Below are 20,364 nucleotides of genomic sequence, written 5' to 3'. Positions count from 1 at the left end.
TTTAAAAGCCCATATTGATAAAAGTGGAAATGCAGGCAGAGGAAACCCATCCTACCTCTCCCTGACTGTGTGTGAGTAGTTCATACAGCTGATGGGACAGAAGGTGCTAGATGAAGTCATCTGGGGGGGTGAAACTTGCAAAGTATTTCTCTGTCAGTGTAGACTCCAGATATCACACATGTGGACTTTCATTCTGCGGTACGTATTGCCAGAAGGCTGTAGAGCAGTGGCGTCTTCTCCCAGAAGCCAAGGGAAGCCAGACTTCCCCTGTTTTTATCAGACTATTTTTATCATTTCAATAAAAACACAATTTTTATAATTTTGATAAATCTTATAAGCTGTTGCGGTCATCTCTTCCCCATTTCTCACTATCTTACAATAAGTGAAACAGCGCCCCTAACTGCTATGCGTTGGATTTGTGGTGAAACCCAGCGTAGACTGGCCTTCAGTCTGACTACGCGAGGAGGCCAGGCAGAGGTGGCATCCATTTGTGAAATTTCTTTTTTTAATGACTAACCAATCAGATGAGGCCACTGTCATGCCACTGGCCAACTGTGATTAGTCAGGATGATGCCAAGGGAAGCCAGCCACAGCATGCGATCAACTCATTCAGATGAAATAACAGGAGCTGTTAGCAACTTTAGCTGGTGCAGTTATGAAGGGTGGAGATTTGGAGTTTTTAGTTATAATAAATATTTTACTAAACTACCACTACAGCAGCAACTTAAGATTAAATCTGACAGAAGACCAACACCAAAACTGGAGCTGCGCGTGGAGAGGAAAAAGGGGTTTTGGACGTTCAATGAGGAAAACTATATCCGTACAGTGGTGTGGCTAGCTGGTCAAACTTCGACTGACTCCGTTGTTGCGGAGGACAAAAAGCCAGTGGGAAATTCTATAACTTGGTTATTGACCACTTTACCACATGACAGACAGGAGAATGGCCTTCCTTTTCAGATAGGGTGAGTGAAATGTCACCTCCTTCTCTCTCTGATCTTAACTGAACTGCAGCTATTTGTGCGATTTTTAATGTGGTTATATTGTTTGTTTTGCTTTGCTTGCCTGGATTTAGCTGTGAATGAATAGTCCGCTGAAGTAACCTTACTGTTTTTACAGTTGTGTACGCATAGATAATGAGCACCACAGACAGCACCTGCCACAGGGCACTGGGCCAGGTTAGGCTACCTGAATAATTGTCTATACTCTGTTGGTCGGGTACTCGGTTGTTAGTCTTCAGTGATGTCGTGTTATGAACATTTTGCCAAGCATTAAGAAGTATGGAGGTCCATTTGATACATGCACCACTGCTACTATGCAAATGTCTTCAATCGTCTTCTGATTGATCTTATGAATGCTTCTTTTATTCTTAACCTGCACTAAAAGCAGTGGGCTATATATGCTATTTGGGGTGAGAGAAGAGTGACTGAGTGAGTGAGAGAGAGAGCGTACGTCTCAGTAAATGCAACTTTCAGTGTGTGTATTGATAACAGATGGTGTGCATCTTTAAAGTTTGATTCAGTTTTGTGTAAAATTATACCCTCAACTGTAATAGCACAATGCATTAGATAATTGCCCTCCAAAAAGGATATCCCCTCTCACTGCTTGCATATTTTGTGCAGTCCTTGTTTAATTTTTTCTCAAAGACCACTTCACGCTGGCAGACGATAAAGGCTGGGTTTCAATCTTATGATAACAACGTAACGTAACAGAAACTTTAAAAACACTTTCTGATACTAGATGATCAGCGCACGCTGTTGCAACCAAAACCCTGTGTCAGAATTATGTTGGTATCCAGCAGTCATTATTGAACATTGTCGATGATGAGCACCAGAATCTGAGCACTAGAGAGGAGGCCAGTGTACTATACAAAAAATGAATAAACTGGAAATTGCATTATGGGCAAAATGTGGAATGCCATTCTTCAACGTTTCCAGGTCGTGAGCACGGCACTGCAAGCAGTGTAGTTGGCAATGCTGTTGATCTGGTTCGGTATTTGCGAGAATACATAGCAGGCCTATGGGATCAATTTGACAGCTTTGAGATGGCTGCAAAGAACATTCCCCCCACCGTGTTCGATGAGTACAAAGCACATAGAAAGAGATAGGCTGACGAGTCATCTGAAGCTGAGTGCGAGCTGGCTAGTGTCAGAGCTGGACCGAAGATACAAGTTATATATTGACGTGTGTGAAAACTTTAGATTTTTAAACAGATTCAACTCAATTTTCCCTCAAAAGCTCCGTTCAGCAGTGGAGAGCCTGCAGAAGAAATACCACTGTGACTTGGAAGAGGACTTAGCGGTACAGTTTAGGGAGTTTGTACAGAATGACAAGTTGAGCATCACGTCGGCATTGGAGTTACAGAAAGTATTAAGGAGTAGAAAACTCCATACAGTGTTTCCCAACACAGACTGGGTGCGAACTACAGGGGAGCGAGGGGGAGCTTAGCTCCCTTAATAAGACATCAGCTCCCCTAAAAGCACAATTTGTGATATTTTGGGAGTCTCTACAATATTGAAAGCATGCTTTATTGCCATTAATTTCAATATTTCTCTATCATCATGGATCCATGTGTAGAATCAGGAGCGTCAGACTTCATCCAGCCAGAGGGAACGATCACCGACCGTTTGCAGCAGGCCGGCCGATCTTCTGTCCCTGGCCCTGTAAGCTCCATCGCTCCACTCCCTCTCCGGTACAGGTTGTGTCACTAGTATGGCCGACGTGCTGTGAACGGTTCGTGATCGTTCCCTCTGGCTGGATGAATATTACGCATGATCCATGTACTACTGCAGCTAAATTCTTCCATCTCACGGACAATAGATAGGGTCAGGTCACAAACAGCTGTTGTGTGAAGCGTAATTGTAGCAAAATGGCTACATATAATAATAATACTAATAATGACCAACATGAGCGGCTTCCTTCTCTAAACTGGCACTGGTGAAATATAGACTGCGATCAAGCATGCAGCAAGACAGTCAGTAACTTCACACTGATGTCCACTGAACACAGCATTCTTTGTGAGTAGGATTTTACTGACATAATCAAAGCTTTTTCTACATCTTTGTCAGGTATTTTTTTTTATTTTTATGGAATACTGTCTTCATTATATCTCCAGAGAGAAACTACTTTCTACTTTTGTTCTGTATAGACATATGTGGTAATTACACATTTTTATTGTCTTTATTGTGGGCCTACAAAACCTCTCAGCCCCAGGGCCTAACGGCAGGTTAATGCGGGCCTGTCAATAGTTAAATTATAGTGAGAATGTTCCTGCTGTTGGGCTTTCCATATTTCTTCTTGTGTCCTCTGAGGGCCAGGTTGCAAGTTGCCAGGGTGGTGGTAACATTCACAATACGCTCAAGAACTTCAGAACTTCGTCTCCAGTAAGTGGCAGTGTTTCTATTCTCCCATGTTCATATATGACATGCGCTCCAACATGAACCTGAGATTGTGTGTGTGACTCGATCCTGTCAGACAAATGTTACTAATCCAGAACTCCTGTGACACACGCATATCTGTAGAAAGGGGCACTTCGGTCTGCAAATAGCCAACAAGGCTCACAATAAGCACAATCCAGGGTGGGCTAATTACACAGCCATGTTCATGGATGTTTAATACCTGCCTTGGTAGTGGTGGTGTAATAGGTCCTCTTCTGTGTGCCACTTGTACGCTTACACTTACTAAACATCACAAATAGCCTACAGACTTTTCCTAACAAGTTACCGTTGCAACAAACATGACAAGATTTCCAAGCAGCACATTATTGAGCATGACAGGGTAAAGATCAGATTTCAAACTTTGTTACTTCATACATTTTAAGAACAAACAACTAAATTTAATAACAATTTGATAACAGAAACACATAATATTAAAAATATATTATGTGATATAGTGTAATCATGAACATGATATATGAGGGTGGTATAAATAGCAATCATTCTGTCAAAAAAATAAGTGGAGTGAAGTCTCATAGGCCAGGTGCATTTTTATAAATATTGCTAAAGGCGGGCATGAGGCCATGGTGCATTGCACCGCCTGAAGTTATGCGTGTACTTTTTTATATATTTTATGACCAATTTATGCAGAAATCCAGGTAAATCCAAAGGGTTCACAGTTTTTTTCCTGCGACTCTATTTGTTTAGCAGCATGCACATGAAAATTGGATTCATTTTATACTTTTCTAGTATGACATCCATGACTCCATTTACCCATTTATTGAAGTCTGAGAGATGTACGTTTTCAGGTTAGGCTGGAACTGATCAAGCAATTTCTTGACAAAAAATAAAAGTATGTCAGTACAACTGGTTTATTCAGATCTTGAATACATATTTTTATGACAAATTTAAAAGCACTCTAATTTAGTCCACAAATTCACCAACATTTTCTCCCAAATGGATGAAAACCACATCTGAAGGATAGCACAGGTGTTGCATGTATATTGATAGACGCAGTGTAATCAACTAATAAACAAGCAAACAAAACAGTTTAAAATAAGTGTAAAAGAACTGAAACACTCAGGGAACTGTTTTATTCTGAGAATGCTTAACCACTCCTACTGTGGGTGCAAGGTGTGTCTTACCATTGTCATCACAGGAATCAGACTGGAAGGAGCTCAGTGATTGGACTTCTGAGTTACTGCCTTTGTTGCTTTCTGAGAAACACGTTACTTCTTCTGCCATGTCAACCATCTTACCTGCAGGGAGAGTTCAGGGAGTAAGAACAGCCAGATTCCAAAACAGAGACAAATCTAGAAAAAATGCCTTTTGAGGAGCTGAAACTATGACTATTTTTTAGGGGTGTGTAGAGAACTTTTGTGGTAGCAGCTTTTGCCTTTTGTGTAACTTTGAACAAAACAACAATGGTTTAACATCTAACCTATGGAGTTACATAAACAATAGTGTTTATGAGTGAAATAACATTTAGAAAGTCTGGAACACTGACTGCATAAGTCACCAATTTTTACAGAGGTCTCAGCAAGTAAACTTTTAAACTATATTGATAAAAAGAGCATTCTTTACACATGCTGCCAGGAAAATGTACTAGACTATGTAAGATTTGGTGATGGGAAAACAGATGTTGGCTAAACAATTGGTCAAGCTGACAGTTGCAACCTGGCAAGTACACTCAGTTCCCATCGAAAGTGTGTGTTCTATTTTTTAAGGAAACCTCATATATCATTTGACATGTAGAGAAAGCTTATCTTTTGCTTCTTCGAAGGAGTCCCAGAAACAGTCAAGGGCTCCGGTCTCATTAGAACAGAAATAGCCCTTGGAGTTGTGTAATCTCTCATGTTGGAAGATTAATCATTCTGTTTTGTTACATTCTGGGAATTCTGACATTCTGCATCATTATGGGCTGTGTTCGAAACGGGCTAAACTGCTGTCGCAGAAGGTGTCTAACAGGACAGCGAGGTATCGAGTGCTGTTCAAAACAGTTTTGAAGGCTGCATCGATGGTAACTATTACCCATAAAGCAGTGCAGCTGTGGCCGCCGTAGCTTTCAAAAACTGGCCAAGATGGCGGACAAACAAGCAGAATTTGTACACAAATATACGTCTTTCAAGGTTTTTAGTAGTTTTCTCACTTAGATTTTTGAAAATCTAGCGAGAACTAAACACTGAACTATCATATTAGCCCGTGACTGTAACCAACCAAGTTTGTTCAGTATGATTTCTGAGGCGTCTGTTAGCCATTTGGCTTTTCAGTAGCTAGTTAGCTGATGCTAAGGCTAGCGTCTCTTCTGACAGCCAGAAGAGATGCAAGACGGCGTGCTGACGACACACATTGCCGTAAGTGCTGCCCTAGAAGGCTGTTTGAAACTAATGTAAACAGAGCTGCCTTCACTTGAAAGTGATGCCTTCTGAGGCAGCTGTCTGTTACGGTATCGAGGCAGCGAGGCAACTGCCTTCTGTTTCAAACACAGCCATAGTCTATTCAAAAACTAGTTTAATCTGAATTAGTATTGAATGTTAGAAAGTATTCTAACATTCAATACTAATTCGGTTGCCTTTAACAATGAGAGGATTCTGTGATATTCCTATTGAATATCACTTCTGGTATTTGAGATATCTTCTCAATAATTTGGTTTACCCAATAGCAATATTTCTGACAAATTTCTTTTTATTGTGATTGTTTTATTTTGATACATTGTAAGCTCTATTCATTTATTCACTTTTTGTAATATATAATTCATAAAACTTTAGTCATGTCTACTGATGATCTATATTGATTACTGTATCTGCACAACCCTAACCCGTCAGGTGTAACAGTATGTGTATTCATTCTAAACCATTTGGTACAGGATGTTTAGTTTGGTATGCGATTTTTTGAGTTTGGTACGCCCTGTGACCCAAATAACTACTTTCAAAATAGTCTATTTATGTACTACTTGCACATGCGGAATGGAAATTCTAGAGCTAGTCGGCTTAGACTGGTTGACCAGTTAGTCGAGCTCATGTAATGTTGCTGCCATTCGAATGTCCAACACAATGGAGTCCTTCCCATAGCATTCAGGCAGCCTCTCACTGGAGATTTGTTTACAGCTGTGGATGTGCAACCACACCATGTGGTAGGGAATACAGAATTGAAACAAACATCATGTAGAAATTTTATTATTTCTACATGATTCTTTATTTATTTTTTAAAGAGAGTGACCGAGCAAGATGAAAGAGTAAATATGGGACTTGTTGGCATGAACTTAACAAGCTGAAAGAATGCAGGACAGATGCCGAGCTGGCCTTCTTGCTGTTGGACTAGTCAGTAATATTGCTGTGTCTTGTGTTGTTGCACTTATTTGAGGTTTAGCTGTTAGCCAAGTTGGCTAAGTAATGAAATCATAACAAATGCACATGCACAGCTGTCCTTATGTACCACAGTGGCGAATTACACTCTGAAATGATAATGGATGCCAAATCAAACAAAAAACTACCTACATAATGTTCCTTTAAGCATTATGGTCAAAGTGCTGCAGAGCCCAAAGGATACTAAAGGACAGTACCCACCCAGCCACAGCCTGTTCACCCTGCTGCCTTCTGGGAAGAGATATAGAAGTTTCTGCTGCCACACCACCAGACTGCAGAGCAGCTTTTTCCACCCAAGCTATCAAGCTCTAATTCATCCTCAGCACTGCTCCATTTAAAATTGTTTTATTTGTATGACTTATTTTATTCATCCATTCTCTGTATATAATTTTTGTATGTAATGTTTGCTTTTGTGTGTTGCATAAAGGGGACTGCAGCTTCATCTCATTATACCACCCTGTGTTTTAAAATGAATAAATTTACCATGTACTTTGTTTTCCAATTTTAGGTGTTGAGAACTAAAGGGTGTGAGTAAGAGGTTCACTTACACTAATGTATATTGTAGCATGAGGGTAACATAAGTAACAAATTATCTGGAGACTATTAAAGTAAAACGTCAGGGTTAGATGCAAGCATTTGCAGTATTTCTGAACCATCTCAGTAATATATATTTGTAATATTCAAAAGCAGTAAGCTGGAGAAAGGACCGTTTCTGTCAGTGAGGCTGTGGCTTTTTCCTGGAAGTAGTTTTACTTGAATGTGCATGTAAGCACATTGAGCTCAGATCAGTTACATATGTTAAATTAGATCCGATAATTAGATGATTGTGTAGTCTGCCAGGGCCTCTTTTTCACAGGTAAAATGAGCAGCTTGTAACTCTACACAGCAGTTAAGTATGACATTTCTCACTCAGAGGTCCAATGATTTGTGGACACTATATCTCCTCATAATATTTCTTTATTAACCCTAACATTTTCTAACTGTAAGTTCTCACTTTGGCACATTGTAAAAAAACCACACTCACCCTCATCACTGTCCCATGGGCTCTTGCGTATGGAGTCACAATCTGAGCGACAGGGTGACACTGCCGGCATGTTGGGGGCCACGCTGCACACCACCACCCCCCTCCTGTTGGTTCCTGACAAGATCCTTGGTGATTCTGGATGAAAGGTGGTCATCTCTGTATGCTCCACACCGCGCCCATCCACAGTCTTCTCCAGTGTGGGCCGTGGGTCTCCTTGGAAACATGGTGTGTATGCCATGGGCCTGACAGGGACCTGTGGAGGTCCCATCATCCCACCCCCTCCCCCCACAGTGGGCCCCAGCCCTGGCTCTGAGTACAGGTTGAGAGGGTCTCCAGGTGTGCAGTGTAGGGTCTTAAACTGAAGACCGTTAGCCTTGTTGAGGAGTGCTGCAGTGGCCGGGTCCTGGACCAGAGACAGATTGTTCCGCGAGTAGTTCTTCTGGAAAACCTTCTTGCGGAAAGCGATGAAGAGGATGATGAGAGTGATGATGACAAAAAGCACCACAGAAATGCCAATCAGCTCCTCTTTACCAACCACAGCGTGACCTGCCTGCATGTCAGGGACAACGACAGGCCTCAGGCTGCAATGTTGGCCCACGAAGCCCGCCGTACAGTTACAGTAGAAGGAACCGTGAGTGTTGACGCAGACACCGCCATTCTCACACTCACCCTCTGGATTTCTGCGGTCGCATTCGTTGACATCTTCATCACAGCTATAGGAAGGAGGGATGGAGGAAAGAGGGGAAGAGACTGGTGTGAGATGACAGGGTAACTTTGAACAGCACAAGTACCTCCATTTTTTAATCAATACAAATTCACACAGAACTTGATATCAACTTCTAGTTGAGAGCCAAGACTTCCCACTGATACCACATCTGTCTGGCTGAATTTGGAGGAAATGCATAAACAATGATAGGACACCTTCCTATCATTGTGAGGTGTCTTACCTTCAATGAAGATGCCGGGGCTATTATTAGGCGCTACTGAAGTACAATCAACTATTGCAGGCATGGGATTACTAGCTAATTTTGTGGCCATATTTTAGATTTCAAAATCTAGTTTTTAGATTCTCATTATTATAGATTATGTTGTGCTCAGGTGAAGCACATCCCTAAATAAAGTTGTGTTCAATCAAATTACCAGTAACTGACATACACAAAACCTGGTAGTTCTATTATACCAGCGGAACCGTCTTGTTAACTTTCTGAGATGAGATGACATGACACGGTTGTCAGTTGCATGTCTAGAAAGGATCAGTCCTTTCGGGGTGCTCAGCCCCTAATGAGAATGTAACATGCATACAATGCCTTGTAAAAGTGTTCACTAATCGGTGGAGACAATAAGTAGGCCTATCAGAGAGGAGCTGGTGCAGAGCGGAGCGGGTCAGTCAAGGGCGTCACTTTGTGTTGAAATGTGGTGGGGACATAAGGGCTCAGATCAGGGGCGTGATGATACATTTGGGTCATGAGACGTGACAATGCACGAGAACAAGACAAGAAGATTTTTAGCACTATTTAGAGTAAATATTTGATGCTGAAATATGTGTGGGGGGTCTGGGGGTCCTCCCCCATAACATTTTGAGCATTAAACTGGTAATTTCCTGCATTCTGGAGACATTTTCTGCTTCAATTTACGGTGGAAATGCCTTTTTTTTATATGAGGGAAAACTACATTGCATTGCATGTTTTCTTATTGTGCAAATCAACCTTTCTCAAAGCATTTTCATTTGTTAGTTAAAATTTCTTGGTGCTGTTTTTCAGATTGTTTTTAATAAAAGCTTTCAAAAAGTGATGGGGACAAAATCGAAATGTGGTGGGGATACGTCCCCAGTGTAAATGGTGGACCAGTTAGGGTCAGGCAGCAGCGAGCTGTAGGCTCGTGTTCACTCCAGAGGAGGAGGGTGTTAAAAATGTTTCCCTAAGTTAAGGTTCAGTCTTGTGCTTTCAGTTAGATTTTGTTATATGCTTGCTTTCTCTTTTAAGGAAGTAGTTTTCTGTTGCTGATTGAGTTTAATCTGTCAGTATTATTTAATTGTTAAGAAAAATCTTTATTTTGGTTGCACAGAATCTGTAAAGTATAAATTATCTCTATTAGTATAATATTCTAACATTAAATTAAAACTAATTTCATAGCTAGGCTACAGTTGGCAGTGTTGGGCAGGAACTGTAATAATATTACTTTTCATTTACTCATTTTTCAAGTAACTAGCAGTGTAACGGATTACTATTTCCAAAACATTATTACAGTTACTAATCCAAGTAACGCTGCGGTACGAGTTACTGAATGCACCATCCTTGGTGTGAATACGCGACTGTGCGGCAGGTCACCTGCACTGGACCTGATGTTGTTCAAGTCAGCTGTAGTAAAGTAAAGTAAAGTAAAAGAATGGAGAACAAGGGAGATGGACATTCTTTCGCCCCCTTGCTCTGTTTCTTGTCACACAATCCTGGCTGAGTTCAGCCCTGACAAAACTTAGTAAATCGGTGCAAAAGGTTTTTGATTGAACTCACCCCAGATGGAAAGTAACTTGTCTGCTCGGCGCCATTGAGTGAATCAGAATTCATCAAAAACGAGGCTCAGTCCAAGTTGGGAGGGCCGCTTGTTTGCCCCAGCCCCAGACTGACAGACAAAGAAACAGTGTTCCAGTGCGGTTGCGGATCATTACAAAAGATTAGAAACTGAAAAATGTCAGTATTTATCAGCTGCTATGTAAGTAGAAAGCTAAAGTCAGTGTGTGGTTTTCAGAGGGAAAGAAATTGACAATTTCCCCATCGACAGGAGCATAAACAGAAGAGGGGAAAGCAGGCTGGGCTACATGCCACAAGTTAAGCAGTTCTCCCTTCAAAGTCCACTCCCCAGCATCTTCTTAGACAGTGTTCGTTCATTGGATAACAAAATGAACAAGTTAAAACCCAGGCTATCCTCCCAGAAAAGTGTGGAGAGGTGCTTTCTACTGATGTTCACAGAGACTCAGCAGCAACATTGCAGACTCAACTCTCCAGCTAGCTGACCTTCTGTGCCAGCGGGCTCCGGCAACATCTGTAGAAGAGGTTTGAGCATTTTTGTCAATAACTCCGGGTGCACTAACCTGGTGCTACCTTAGCACTTCTGAGGCTCAGCGGTAGAGCGGTCGCCCACAAACTGGAAGGTCTGTGGTTTGATCCCCGGCTTCCCCAGGCAGCATGTCCCCAGGCTGCAAGTGTCCTTGGGCAAGACACTGAACCCCAAATTGCTGTGCCATTGGTGTGTGAATGTGTATGAATTTTATTTCGTTTCTCATGTGCAGTTGACTTAGCCTCTCCGCCATCAGTATATGAGTGGTTGAATGTGATATAGTGTAAAAGTGATTTGAGTGGTCATAAAACCTAGAATGTCTCTACACAAATACAGAACATTTAGCTTGGGCAGTCTGACCACCTCTATTCCTAGGTCTAGCTTACAAACCCCTCATAAAAAGTTCATACCGTCAGAGGTTTGTTGTTATAGTTATTATAATTAGACACATGACATTACAATTTAGCAACATCAAAATGAGACAGTTAATAGGTTTGTTGTGCCGTATAAGTAGAGGATTTTTACTGTTGCTTTACTGCTTTACAGACTTAACTTTGGGATGGGGGTGTGGGGTCCAATTATTATGTGAAGATATGAAGTTTTATGGGCTGGGCTAAGCCCCCAATGTTTCAAGATCCTAAAAACGCCCCTGGTTTCTTATGAATCCAGACCCAGGTTTGAATCCCACCTCTGCCAACAGTGATGACTGCTTTCAACCTTTTCCATTCAAAACCACAGCAATAGCGAAAGTTAAAAGCATTCATATTTCAGTGTATCTCAATAGCACAGTGGTTAAGGGCGTACCAAATCCAGATCAGGGCATGTTGACTCCAATACTGAACTGAAGAAATATTTCTGCAAATATACTGCATTTTTGACAGCGTAAACGTCCTCTAAAATTTACAAAACTTTGCACACACGGCATCACAACCAACAGGAAGACTGCTATTTTGGATTTAATTGTCATATTTGGCGATTTACTCACTCCGCACTTTAATGAACTCCTCCTAGAGAATTAGTCAGATCGACTTTAATTTTTTGATGGTTACACGTTGTACAAATGGTAAGTTTTTGTTGACCGGAGGTATCCGTCGCGTTGAAATCGGTGATTCGCCATGAAACAGGAAGTTGTTATGACTTCAGTCTACATGCTTACATCTGGTCCATATTTGACATGTATGATAACAGTCCGGCCATGAACACATACATATGCCAACATTTACTCAAAGTCATATCGCCACCGACTGGCAAGAGGAAAGATTTATGATGTGATGAACTTCTCTTAGTAAGTTGGTCATATCAACTTTGAAAATGTCCCAGAAAAGCCTTAACACATTTATAATGCTATGTAGTGAAGCTTGTGAGTTTTCGGTTAACAGCGTGTCCATGGCAGCAAAGTTCCATGCTTCGCCTTGACACAGGAGGTTGTTGGAACTTCACTGTAAATGCTCAATTCTGTACCAAATCTTAGACGTTTGATAAGATTTCTGCCCTGAAGACATGTACCAATATTCACACATAGTTATAGCACCACCTGCTGGCAACATGGAGTGAGTACTTCTATGCTGTGATAAACCACATTTTGCAGGTTGGCCATATGTACTTCAAAACGATCTCAGAAAAGTCACATATTGAGGATGATATGTTGTAAAGCTTCTGAGTTTTCCTTCAACGGTGGATGCTTGACGTTTCTATACTGTTGGTCTTTCTAAATGCAATCATTGGACAGCAGAAGGGGGTAAAAAATTGCCCTGTGTGCAACAACAGAATGAAAGTCAAAAGATCCAACACGACCAAGGATGGATATAGGTGGTAAGAGCCAAGCATCATTGCCACACAGGCTACACCTGGATCAATGTGCCATTAGATTATACAGTGTCAAGATTGGGGGAGAAGTGAGAGTAAGCACAGCTTTGGGACAGTGACACTTTGGGACAGTATTCTAGCATCCTGAGTTTGAAAAAATGTAACATGTAACAACAACATGTAACAAACAACATGTAACAAACATAACAAGTCAAAACACCCAGTCTGAATCAGATTTAAATATTTCAAATACTGAAGAGAAAACAAAAAGCCTTTAGAACATCACCTGGGAAATCTAGCTTCTGGTGATGCCTACAGGTCACAGACGCAATACCGTTACTGCATGGTGACCAAGAACTCACTACAACCTTTGACCATAATGTTAATCTGTCCAAATACTTTTAGTAGCATAAAATGACCATGTACAAAAAGTGCTAATGTCAAGTACCCTAAAACTGAAGCTGACAGTGTGTACTTCAACCTCATAGTCACTGAATCTTTTCACACTGAAGGTGTTGGAGTACAGAACTAAAACAGCAAAACATATTACTTTGCATAGACTCGATCCAGAAAGTGACTGCTCCCAATAATCCAGAAGTACATTAGACCTGGTAGTAAAGCAATAAGTAATAGCTTGGGTGTCTACAACAGTTCATGGTTACATGGTGAATCACCGGAGATATTTTGTCCACCCTGGGAGTGGTGCTCACACGCAGCACATCAAATGGGCGTGGCGAAATTATAAAGAGGGCATTTACCAATACAGAGGATACCTGACAGAGAAGGCATTAAAGATGAACTTGAGGTTCATTGAGTGGAGCCACTGGTTTGGAAAGGAGCACAAGAAGGGTATTCTTGGACGCCTTTGCAAAGACGTCAGAGCGTGCTACAAGTTTTAAGTGATGCTGATGGGCTAAATACTGCAGATTTCCTACCATGTGATTAGTAGTTTCAGTCTATTTAAAAAAGAAATAAAATGAAAAAGTGACTCAGAGCTGCTCAGAGGCCACACAAACCCAGAGGCCACACAAACCCATCACAAATTATAAGTGCCTGATATTACAATGTGACACAAGGCGTGTCACACTCTGCCTGTCCCTGCCCTCCCTTTCGTCTAGTGTTCGGTAACCCTTGTCATGTCTGTTACCCCAGTGATCCCTCTGCATGTCTGTCTCTGTTTCCCCCCCACCTGTGCCGCGTTAGCCTCATGTCTTTCACCTGTGTTGCTCCCGCCCTGCTCGTTAGTCCCTGTATATATATACCTGGTGTTTCTGTCTTGTCTTTGTCGTGTCATTGTATGTTGTCATCCTGTATAGCAGTGTATAGCAGTGTGTTTCGTGTCGTCAGCTTCACTCGTCGTGTTTCCCTGCTGTTATTTGATTTTGTATTTCTGTTGGACAGCCCTTGTTTTTGGACTCAGTCTATCAGCCACTCTGTTTGTAAGTGTGCTCGCTTTTTGTTATATTAAAACCACTGAACTATACCTGCTCCGCTCTGTGTCCTGCGTTTGGGTCCTCCAACCTGCTCCACCCAGCCTTCACCACCAATCCGTGACAAGGTGTCCTTTTACAGTATATTTTCAGCTTACCGAGTAAATAGTGTTGTTTTACCTACTAACGTTTTACACTATATGGTACAAATTTGCGCTTGTATGTTACCGAAAAGGGGAGGAAAATCTATTACAGATTATAGGGTTAAGATCCTGATAAAACCATGGAAATTAACAAGGCTTCCTCTTACAGTACAATTACACTTTACTTACTGAGAATGTTTAGTTAGTTAAATTGCAAAACATACATGGTAAAAGTTTGAAATTTCATTAATGTATAACCAGTAGCAAAGCATGTGCTAAGAGTCTGGTAATACTATGGTAATAAACAAGGCTTCCTTTTACAGAACAGTTACACTTTACTTACTGAGTAAATTATATAAACATCTGCAAGAACATACCCAGTATTTAAAGAAGCAGTATTATGCTTTTCCACATTATTTATAATGTTGGATGAATGTTAAACGTGGCCAAAGCTTCAAAAAACGAGGTTAAAGTATTTAAAAGAAATCCTTGTTTGCCTCAGATTTCCTCCTGTTCTTAACGGTCTGTTTTGAACTGCTTTTTCTACCAAAGGCTCCATTCTAGGCAATACGGAGCCAGAGGGAGCTGCTGTTCCATATATGGGCATGTGCTCCAATAGCAACAGCTCAGTGCCTCTTCTGCCCAGCAACAACAGCATGGCTTCAGGTCTTGGCCAATCAGAAGACAGTGGGCTTTGAGAGGGGGGGCATAAAGAGACAGGAGCATTTGCAGCTTGTTTCACACAGAGACTGAAATGAAGCCCTACATGAAGAATCATGATGATAAGAAAATAAAATAGATTTTTGAACTTTGAGTCCCATACAGGTGTCACAGAACTACGATATAGGACTGGAAAAGCAGTTTAATAGGTCTCCTTTAAGATGTGCCATGATATCAGTGGGAAACTGTTCCTACCAGGGTGGTTACCAGGTAAGTGTAAGGTAATTTTTTGATAAACCGTCTATATATGGGTGTACCCATGAACAATAACTATGGAAGACAAGGTAATTTATTGGAAACTACTATCTTAAAGGTAATTTTCATTGCCTTTTTGTCAATGGGCTCAAAACTCACTTAGAAATGAAGCACACACCTGTTTTCTCTCTTGCTTGCATCAGCCACTATTCTGCTTTTAATGTGGGGTCTCCGGGTCGGATTCAGCACTGTGCGCGCTCCTCTCGTACTACAGCGACAACACAGCAGCTAACAACATGCAGTCCACTAACACCATAAAACAACCAGCTCACAACAAAACACAGGCTCCACGTAAGGATCCAAAACAACAATAAAGGTTTATGTGCTGAAGCCCATCAGACCAAACGGGTTCAGATGATGTCGAAAGAACAAAGTGAGCATTAGTAAAGCTGGAGAAACGGAGAAAGTCACGTTAGCTCGCCAGATAACGCCGATCAGTTGCTGATGTTATCCAGTGTAAAGTCCATCTCTCAGTCGCTGTAACTAACGTGACCTACATAATATAGAACACTGCAGCTTCACAGCAACAATAACCAAAGAGGAATAGCCATGCAGTAACACTACAGCAAAGTTACTTACTGTGGTCTTATTATTATAAAGTGTGATACAATCTCATTATAATGTTAAGTCCAGCTCACTACCAGTTTTGTTATCATCCAATACATGTAGCTGTGCTGACATTGCTGAGCCTCCGGTGAAAGATACAGATAGTAAAGATAGTTACAGAAAGCAGCAGGCGAGCTAACAATGTAGCACGTCTGCCCCCCTGTCCGGCCCGGTGACAAATCAATACATTGTCACACTCTGCCTGTCTGCCATGCCGTGTTTTGTACTTTTGTGTTTAGTCAGCGTTATTATCTGTTATTTTGGTCTGTTGGGTTTTGGGGTTCTGTCTTGTCTGTCGTCTAGTGTTTGGTAATCTTTGCCATGTCTGTTACCCCAGTGATCCCTCTGCATGTCTGTTTTCCCCCTGCTCTCTCTCCCTGCCTGTGCCTCGTTAGCCTCATGTCTGTCACCTGTGTTGCTCCCACCCTGCTCGTTAGTCCCTGTGTATAAATGTTTGGTGTTTCTGTTCATTCCCTGTCCGGTCATTGTTGCGTGTAGACGCTCTGTCATGTGAAGCTCCGTCCCGTCCCGTCCCGTCCCGTCCCTGTCTTGGATCTGCACCTGTTTGGATTATCTGTTTAATTTGGATTGTTTATTCTCTGTAAGACTCTCAGCCACTCTGTCAGTAGGTGTGCTCGCCTTTTGTTTTGCTACAATAAACCCTTTGAACTGTACCTCTTTTGCCTTGCGTCCTGCATTTGGGTCCACCAACTTACCTCACCACCACTAACCCTGACATACATAATTAAATAATAAAACAGACAAAGGAATATATTAATTAAAGTAAAAGCTGTCTGGCACAATATGGTATCCAGCTCATCATACTCAGCCGGTGTTGATCTGCCTCTGAGACGGGAACGTTTAAGTAACAGAACCTGAACATGACTGGAGAAAAGCCACAGCCTGCATGCTGGTGTTCATGTGTTTATTGTGGTATTTCTGTATGAAAGCGGTTGTGTTTCGGATTATGCTCGCTCATGAGTTCAAGCGAACACGCGTACGAGCACACGCCTGGTTGCAATCTTAAAACTGCACCACTAGTGGCCGCAGGAAACTCCATAATGCCCCTTTAATTTTGAGATTGTAATAAATAAACATGGACTGTTACCAAAATAACCCTTGGATAATTGCAAACCTAATTGAATTGATGGTTATATATCTTAGAGATGCTTCTAAGATATACAACCTTTTTTGTTTGTTTTCCAAGATATTGTTCAAGCAGCCTCACCCCCAAAAGCGATCTATTGTAATGTTTTGAAACTGTGCAACTGCCTCCTCCTCCTTGTATTGACTAAAGTATACATCAACAGCTTAGTAAAAAAACAAGCACATTTCAGTCGGCAAACCGACATTTTTGAGCATACTTTGTCACTTTTCCAGTGTGAACATACTACAGACTGAAAAACTGCTTAGACTCAGTGTGTTGTCTGAAACAGGGACCCATCTTTGAACTTCATATAAAAATTTAAAGGGCCATTTCATTAAAATTGCACAAACACCCCTGATCGTATCTGGTTATGCAGCTGGTTTGTTATTTAGTATTTGTCCTCATGTTGTCAACAAGACCAAAATGATCTGATATGTTGGCACCAACCCAAAACAGTCTAGGTTAATGGAATTGTCTTTTTTTAAGTACAGCAACAATTTTATCCAGATTCAGTCTTCCTGTTGCTCTGGAGTGACAGGGAACACACTGTCAGAAGTTTTCAAAGAGATTATTTCTTCCATGGAAAGTATGTCTTAAATGTGAGCGTCACAATCTAAATTCCATTCACATCCATTGTGTTGGGGTGACTGGCATCTCGGAGACAGATATCTCCAAACCTTGACAAATAAACCAAAACTATCCTGCTAGAGGTGTGTAACAAAATATATTTTTCCACAATGTGGGTAAATTAAGGACTTGTAATTCAGGTTTGTGTGTTTGCACTGGAACTCACGTCAGACCCTTGAAACCTCTCCTGCAGCTGCAGAGGAACGCGTTGCCAATGGCTTTACAAATGGCACCATTCTGACATGGGTTGGGAACACACGCAGTTATCTCCATCTCACAGCGCCCTCCGGTGTACTGGGGGCTACAGCTGCATGAGAACCCTGGCAGACAGACAAGGAGGAGGGGGACAAGGACATAGACAAAATTAATTAATTCAAAGCCCTGAAAAAAAACACACAAATCACATGAGTACACCCACACAGCAAAATGAAGATACACACACCAACAAATACGCATATACTAACAAAGGAATGATTAAAAAATTGAAAAACACACTCACACCACTTTAAATCACAAAAACACACTTAAAAGAAAACATTGGGAAATAAACATTGTTTATTGTGTTGTGTCAAGTGACACACTGGGTATGTAGATGCATCTAAATATGTGAGTGCATGTAATATAGCATATCTAAAGACACTGAAGATAAACAATTTAAATGACTGTTGCTTGAAGGTTGCTGGACAACGACACCAGACCTCAACGAGAAGGGGCCCTCATACTCAATGGGATTTTCCCCTTGACCCGCGGGGGATGCGTGGGAGGCATATGCATACATTTTTTGGGATATTGTTTGTTCTCATGGTTACAAATGGGTTCAAAGGAAGCATCTAAGCTCATCTCCAAGAAATACATATAAACAGTCTATTGATGGTGTCACTGAACGTGAATGGGCTGAACGATCCAACCAAAAGGAGCAAGGTAATCCTGAAAATGAGAAAACTTAGGGCCCAAGTTATTTTTATGCAGGAGACGGTTTTTGGAATACATTCTACAGCACATGCAAGCAGAGTAACAAGAGAGGGGTAGCAAAACTTACAGAGAACTCAACTCATTTTTAATTTTTGAAAGAGATTAAGGACAAACAGTAACAATACGTAATTATCAAAGGTAAACTAGAAAGAGAGATGGTCACACTGGTTAATGTCTATGAACCTCCAGGAAGCAATAAGCAATTTTTTAAATCTCTGTTCTCCGCAATGGCACTAGAATCTGGCCTTGTGGTCTGTGCAGACAGAAAAACGCTACCTGTAGACTGAACGTAAGCATACTGAATAACAAGGCAACAATGGCAGAAATTAAAAAAGAAATAAAGAGAGGCATTGAGGATAACGACAGAAGGAATCAGCCCAGCCATCTTATGGGATACTTTGAAGGCCATCAGATACGGGGGAAATGAATAGCCTTCACTACAAAGGAAGCTAAAGCAGATATAGTATCTTAATTTAATTGAAAAACACCTTGAAGTAAAACATCAGACTACCTACACAGCTCAACTTAAGCAAGAAATCAAAAAACTAAAGGAGAAATATGTTGTGGTGGCAGCCCAGCTGATGGTGAGTGTCCTGTTTTTTTCTCCTTTTTTTGTTTGTGATTCTGTTTTCCTTGGTTTTTTCCTGTACTCTGCCTGCCTCCCTGTGTCTTCTCCCCTGCATGTGCTCTCCCTCTCTCTCTCCCTCCGCTCCTGAGCCCAGCCAATGACCCGCACCTGCATCTCGACAGCAACCTCCTCTGCCAGCAATCAGCCTCATCTCCAACAGTACTTCTACCCCGGTTCTCCAGTCAACCCCTGCTTGATCATCGTTGCTCCTAACCCGGTACCACTTGATCACTTAAGCTCTCGTATAACCTGCATGATCTCTGTTTCCCTGTTCTTGGTTTTCCCTGAGTCACTAACCCCGTTTGTCTGTCTGTCTCTCCCCAGGTTCACTCACCCCCGTCCTCTGTCAAGTCAGCTGGGCTCACTCACCTGCCCTCTCCCCACGGTGTCCTCTCCCTCGTGCCTCCCCAGTCAGCCTGCCACCACACTCCTCCACCAACCCCCTGATCAGTTCTCCCGTGCCTCCTCTCTTCCTCGGCCCCAGTGTCCCTCGGCTCTCTGGTCTCAGTCTCCTTGGTTCCCCGTGCCTGCGTTTCCCCGGCATCCACCTCTCCCTCAACTCCAGTCCCTCAACCCCTTCTTTCCCCTAATAAAACCTGTTAATCTAGAGCGTTGCATTTGGGTCCACTCTGTCCACACCACAACAGAAATAGATGATATCTTGGGAAGTGATATAGAGAAAAAACTCAAGATTTGTGAAACAACATTATTATGAAGCAAGCCCTAAAGCCACTAGGCTTCTGGCAAGTCGAATCAGCAAGAAACAGGCTATTAGCACCCTTAGACCCTTGCTCAGACCAACTTGGGAAACAGAAACAGAAAATAGAAAACACATTTAGAAATGTCTATATAAAACTATACTCTCAACCACACTCGTCCAATGAAGAGGCAATGAAGACAGTTCCTCAGTTCTCTTGATTTACCATCTATTGGAGAAAAGCAAAATAATATTCTTACAGCCCCTATAACACTCAAAGAAGTGTCTCAGGCCATATCTGGACTTAAGGCAAATAAATCGAACCCTATACAACAGAGTGAAGAAATAATGGGAATTCAAATTAAAGGACAAGAACATACAATAAGTTTGTTCACAGATGACGTTATAATATACTTGCGCAGAACTAGCACCAGTTTTCTAACGTTTTGGTGTAAAATCA

At 41.6% G+C, this 20,364-nt stretch overlaps 1 protein-coding gene across 5 annotated transcripts in view; it reads right to left on the bottom strand.

The window, feature by feature from the left end:
* Positions 1–20,364, bottom strand: part of fat3a (FAT atypical cadherin 3a) — a 322,007-nt gene that overhangs the window by 20,069 nt on the left and 281,574 nt on the right. For all 5 annotated transcript variants that reach the window (XM_038693326.1, XM_038693323.1, XM_038693324.1 and 2 more), the window contains 3 exons: positions 17,774–17,927; positions 7,820–8,532; positions 4,576–4,689 (listed from right to left, as the gene is read on the bottom strand). In XM_038693326.1, the coding sequence (XP_038549254.1) occupies positions 4,576–4,689; positions 7,820–8,532; positions 17,774–17,927 (981 nt within the window). The remainder of the gene's footprint in view (positions 1–4,575; positions 4,690–7,819; positions 8,533–17,773; positions 17,928–20,364) is intronic.

Source organism: Micropterus salmoides, unplaced genomic scaffold (assembly GCF_014851395.1).
Source record: "Micropterus salmoides isolate LMB-PRFRI ecotype aquatic unplaced genomic scaffold, ASM1485139v1 Ms_hic_scaffold_3, whole genome shotgun sequence".
Lineage (NCBI taxonomy): Eukaryota > Metazoa > Chordata > Actinopteri > Centrarchiformes > Centrarchidae > Micropterus > Micropterus salmoides.
This window is presented reverse-complemented; position numbering and strand designations above follow the sequence as displayed.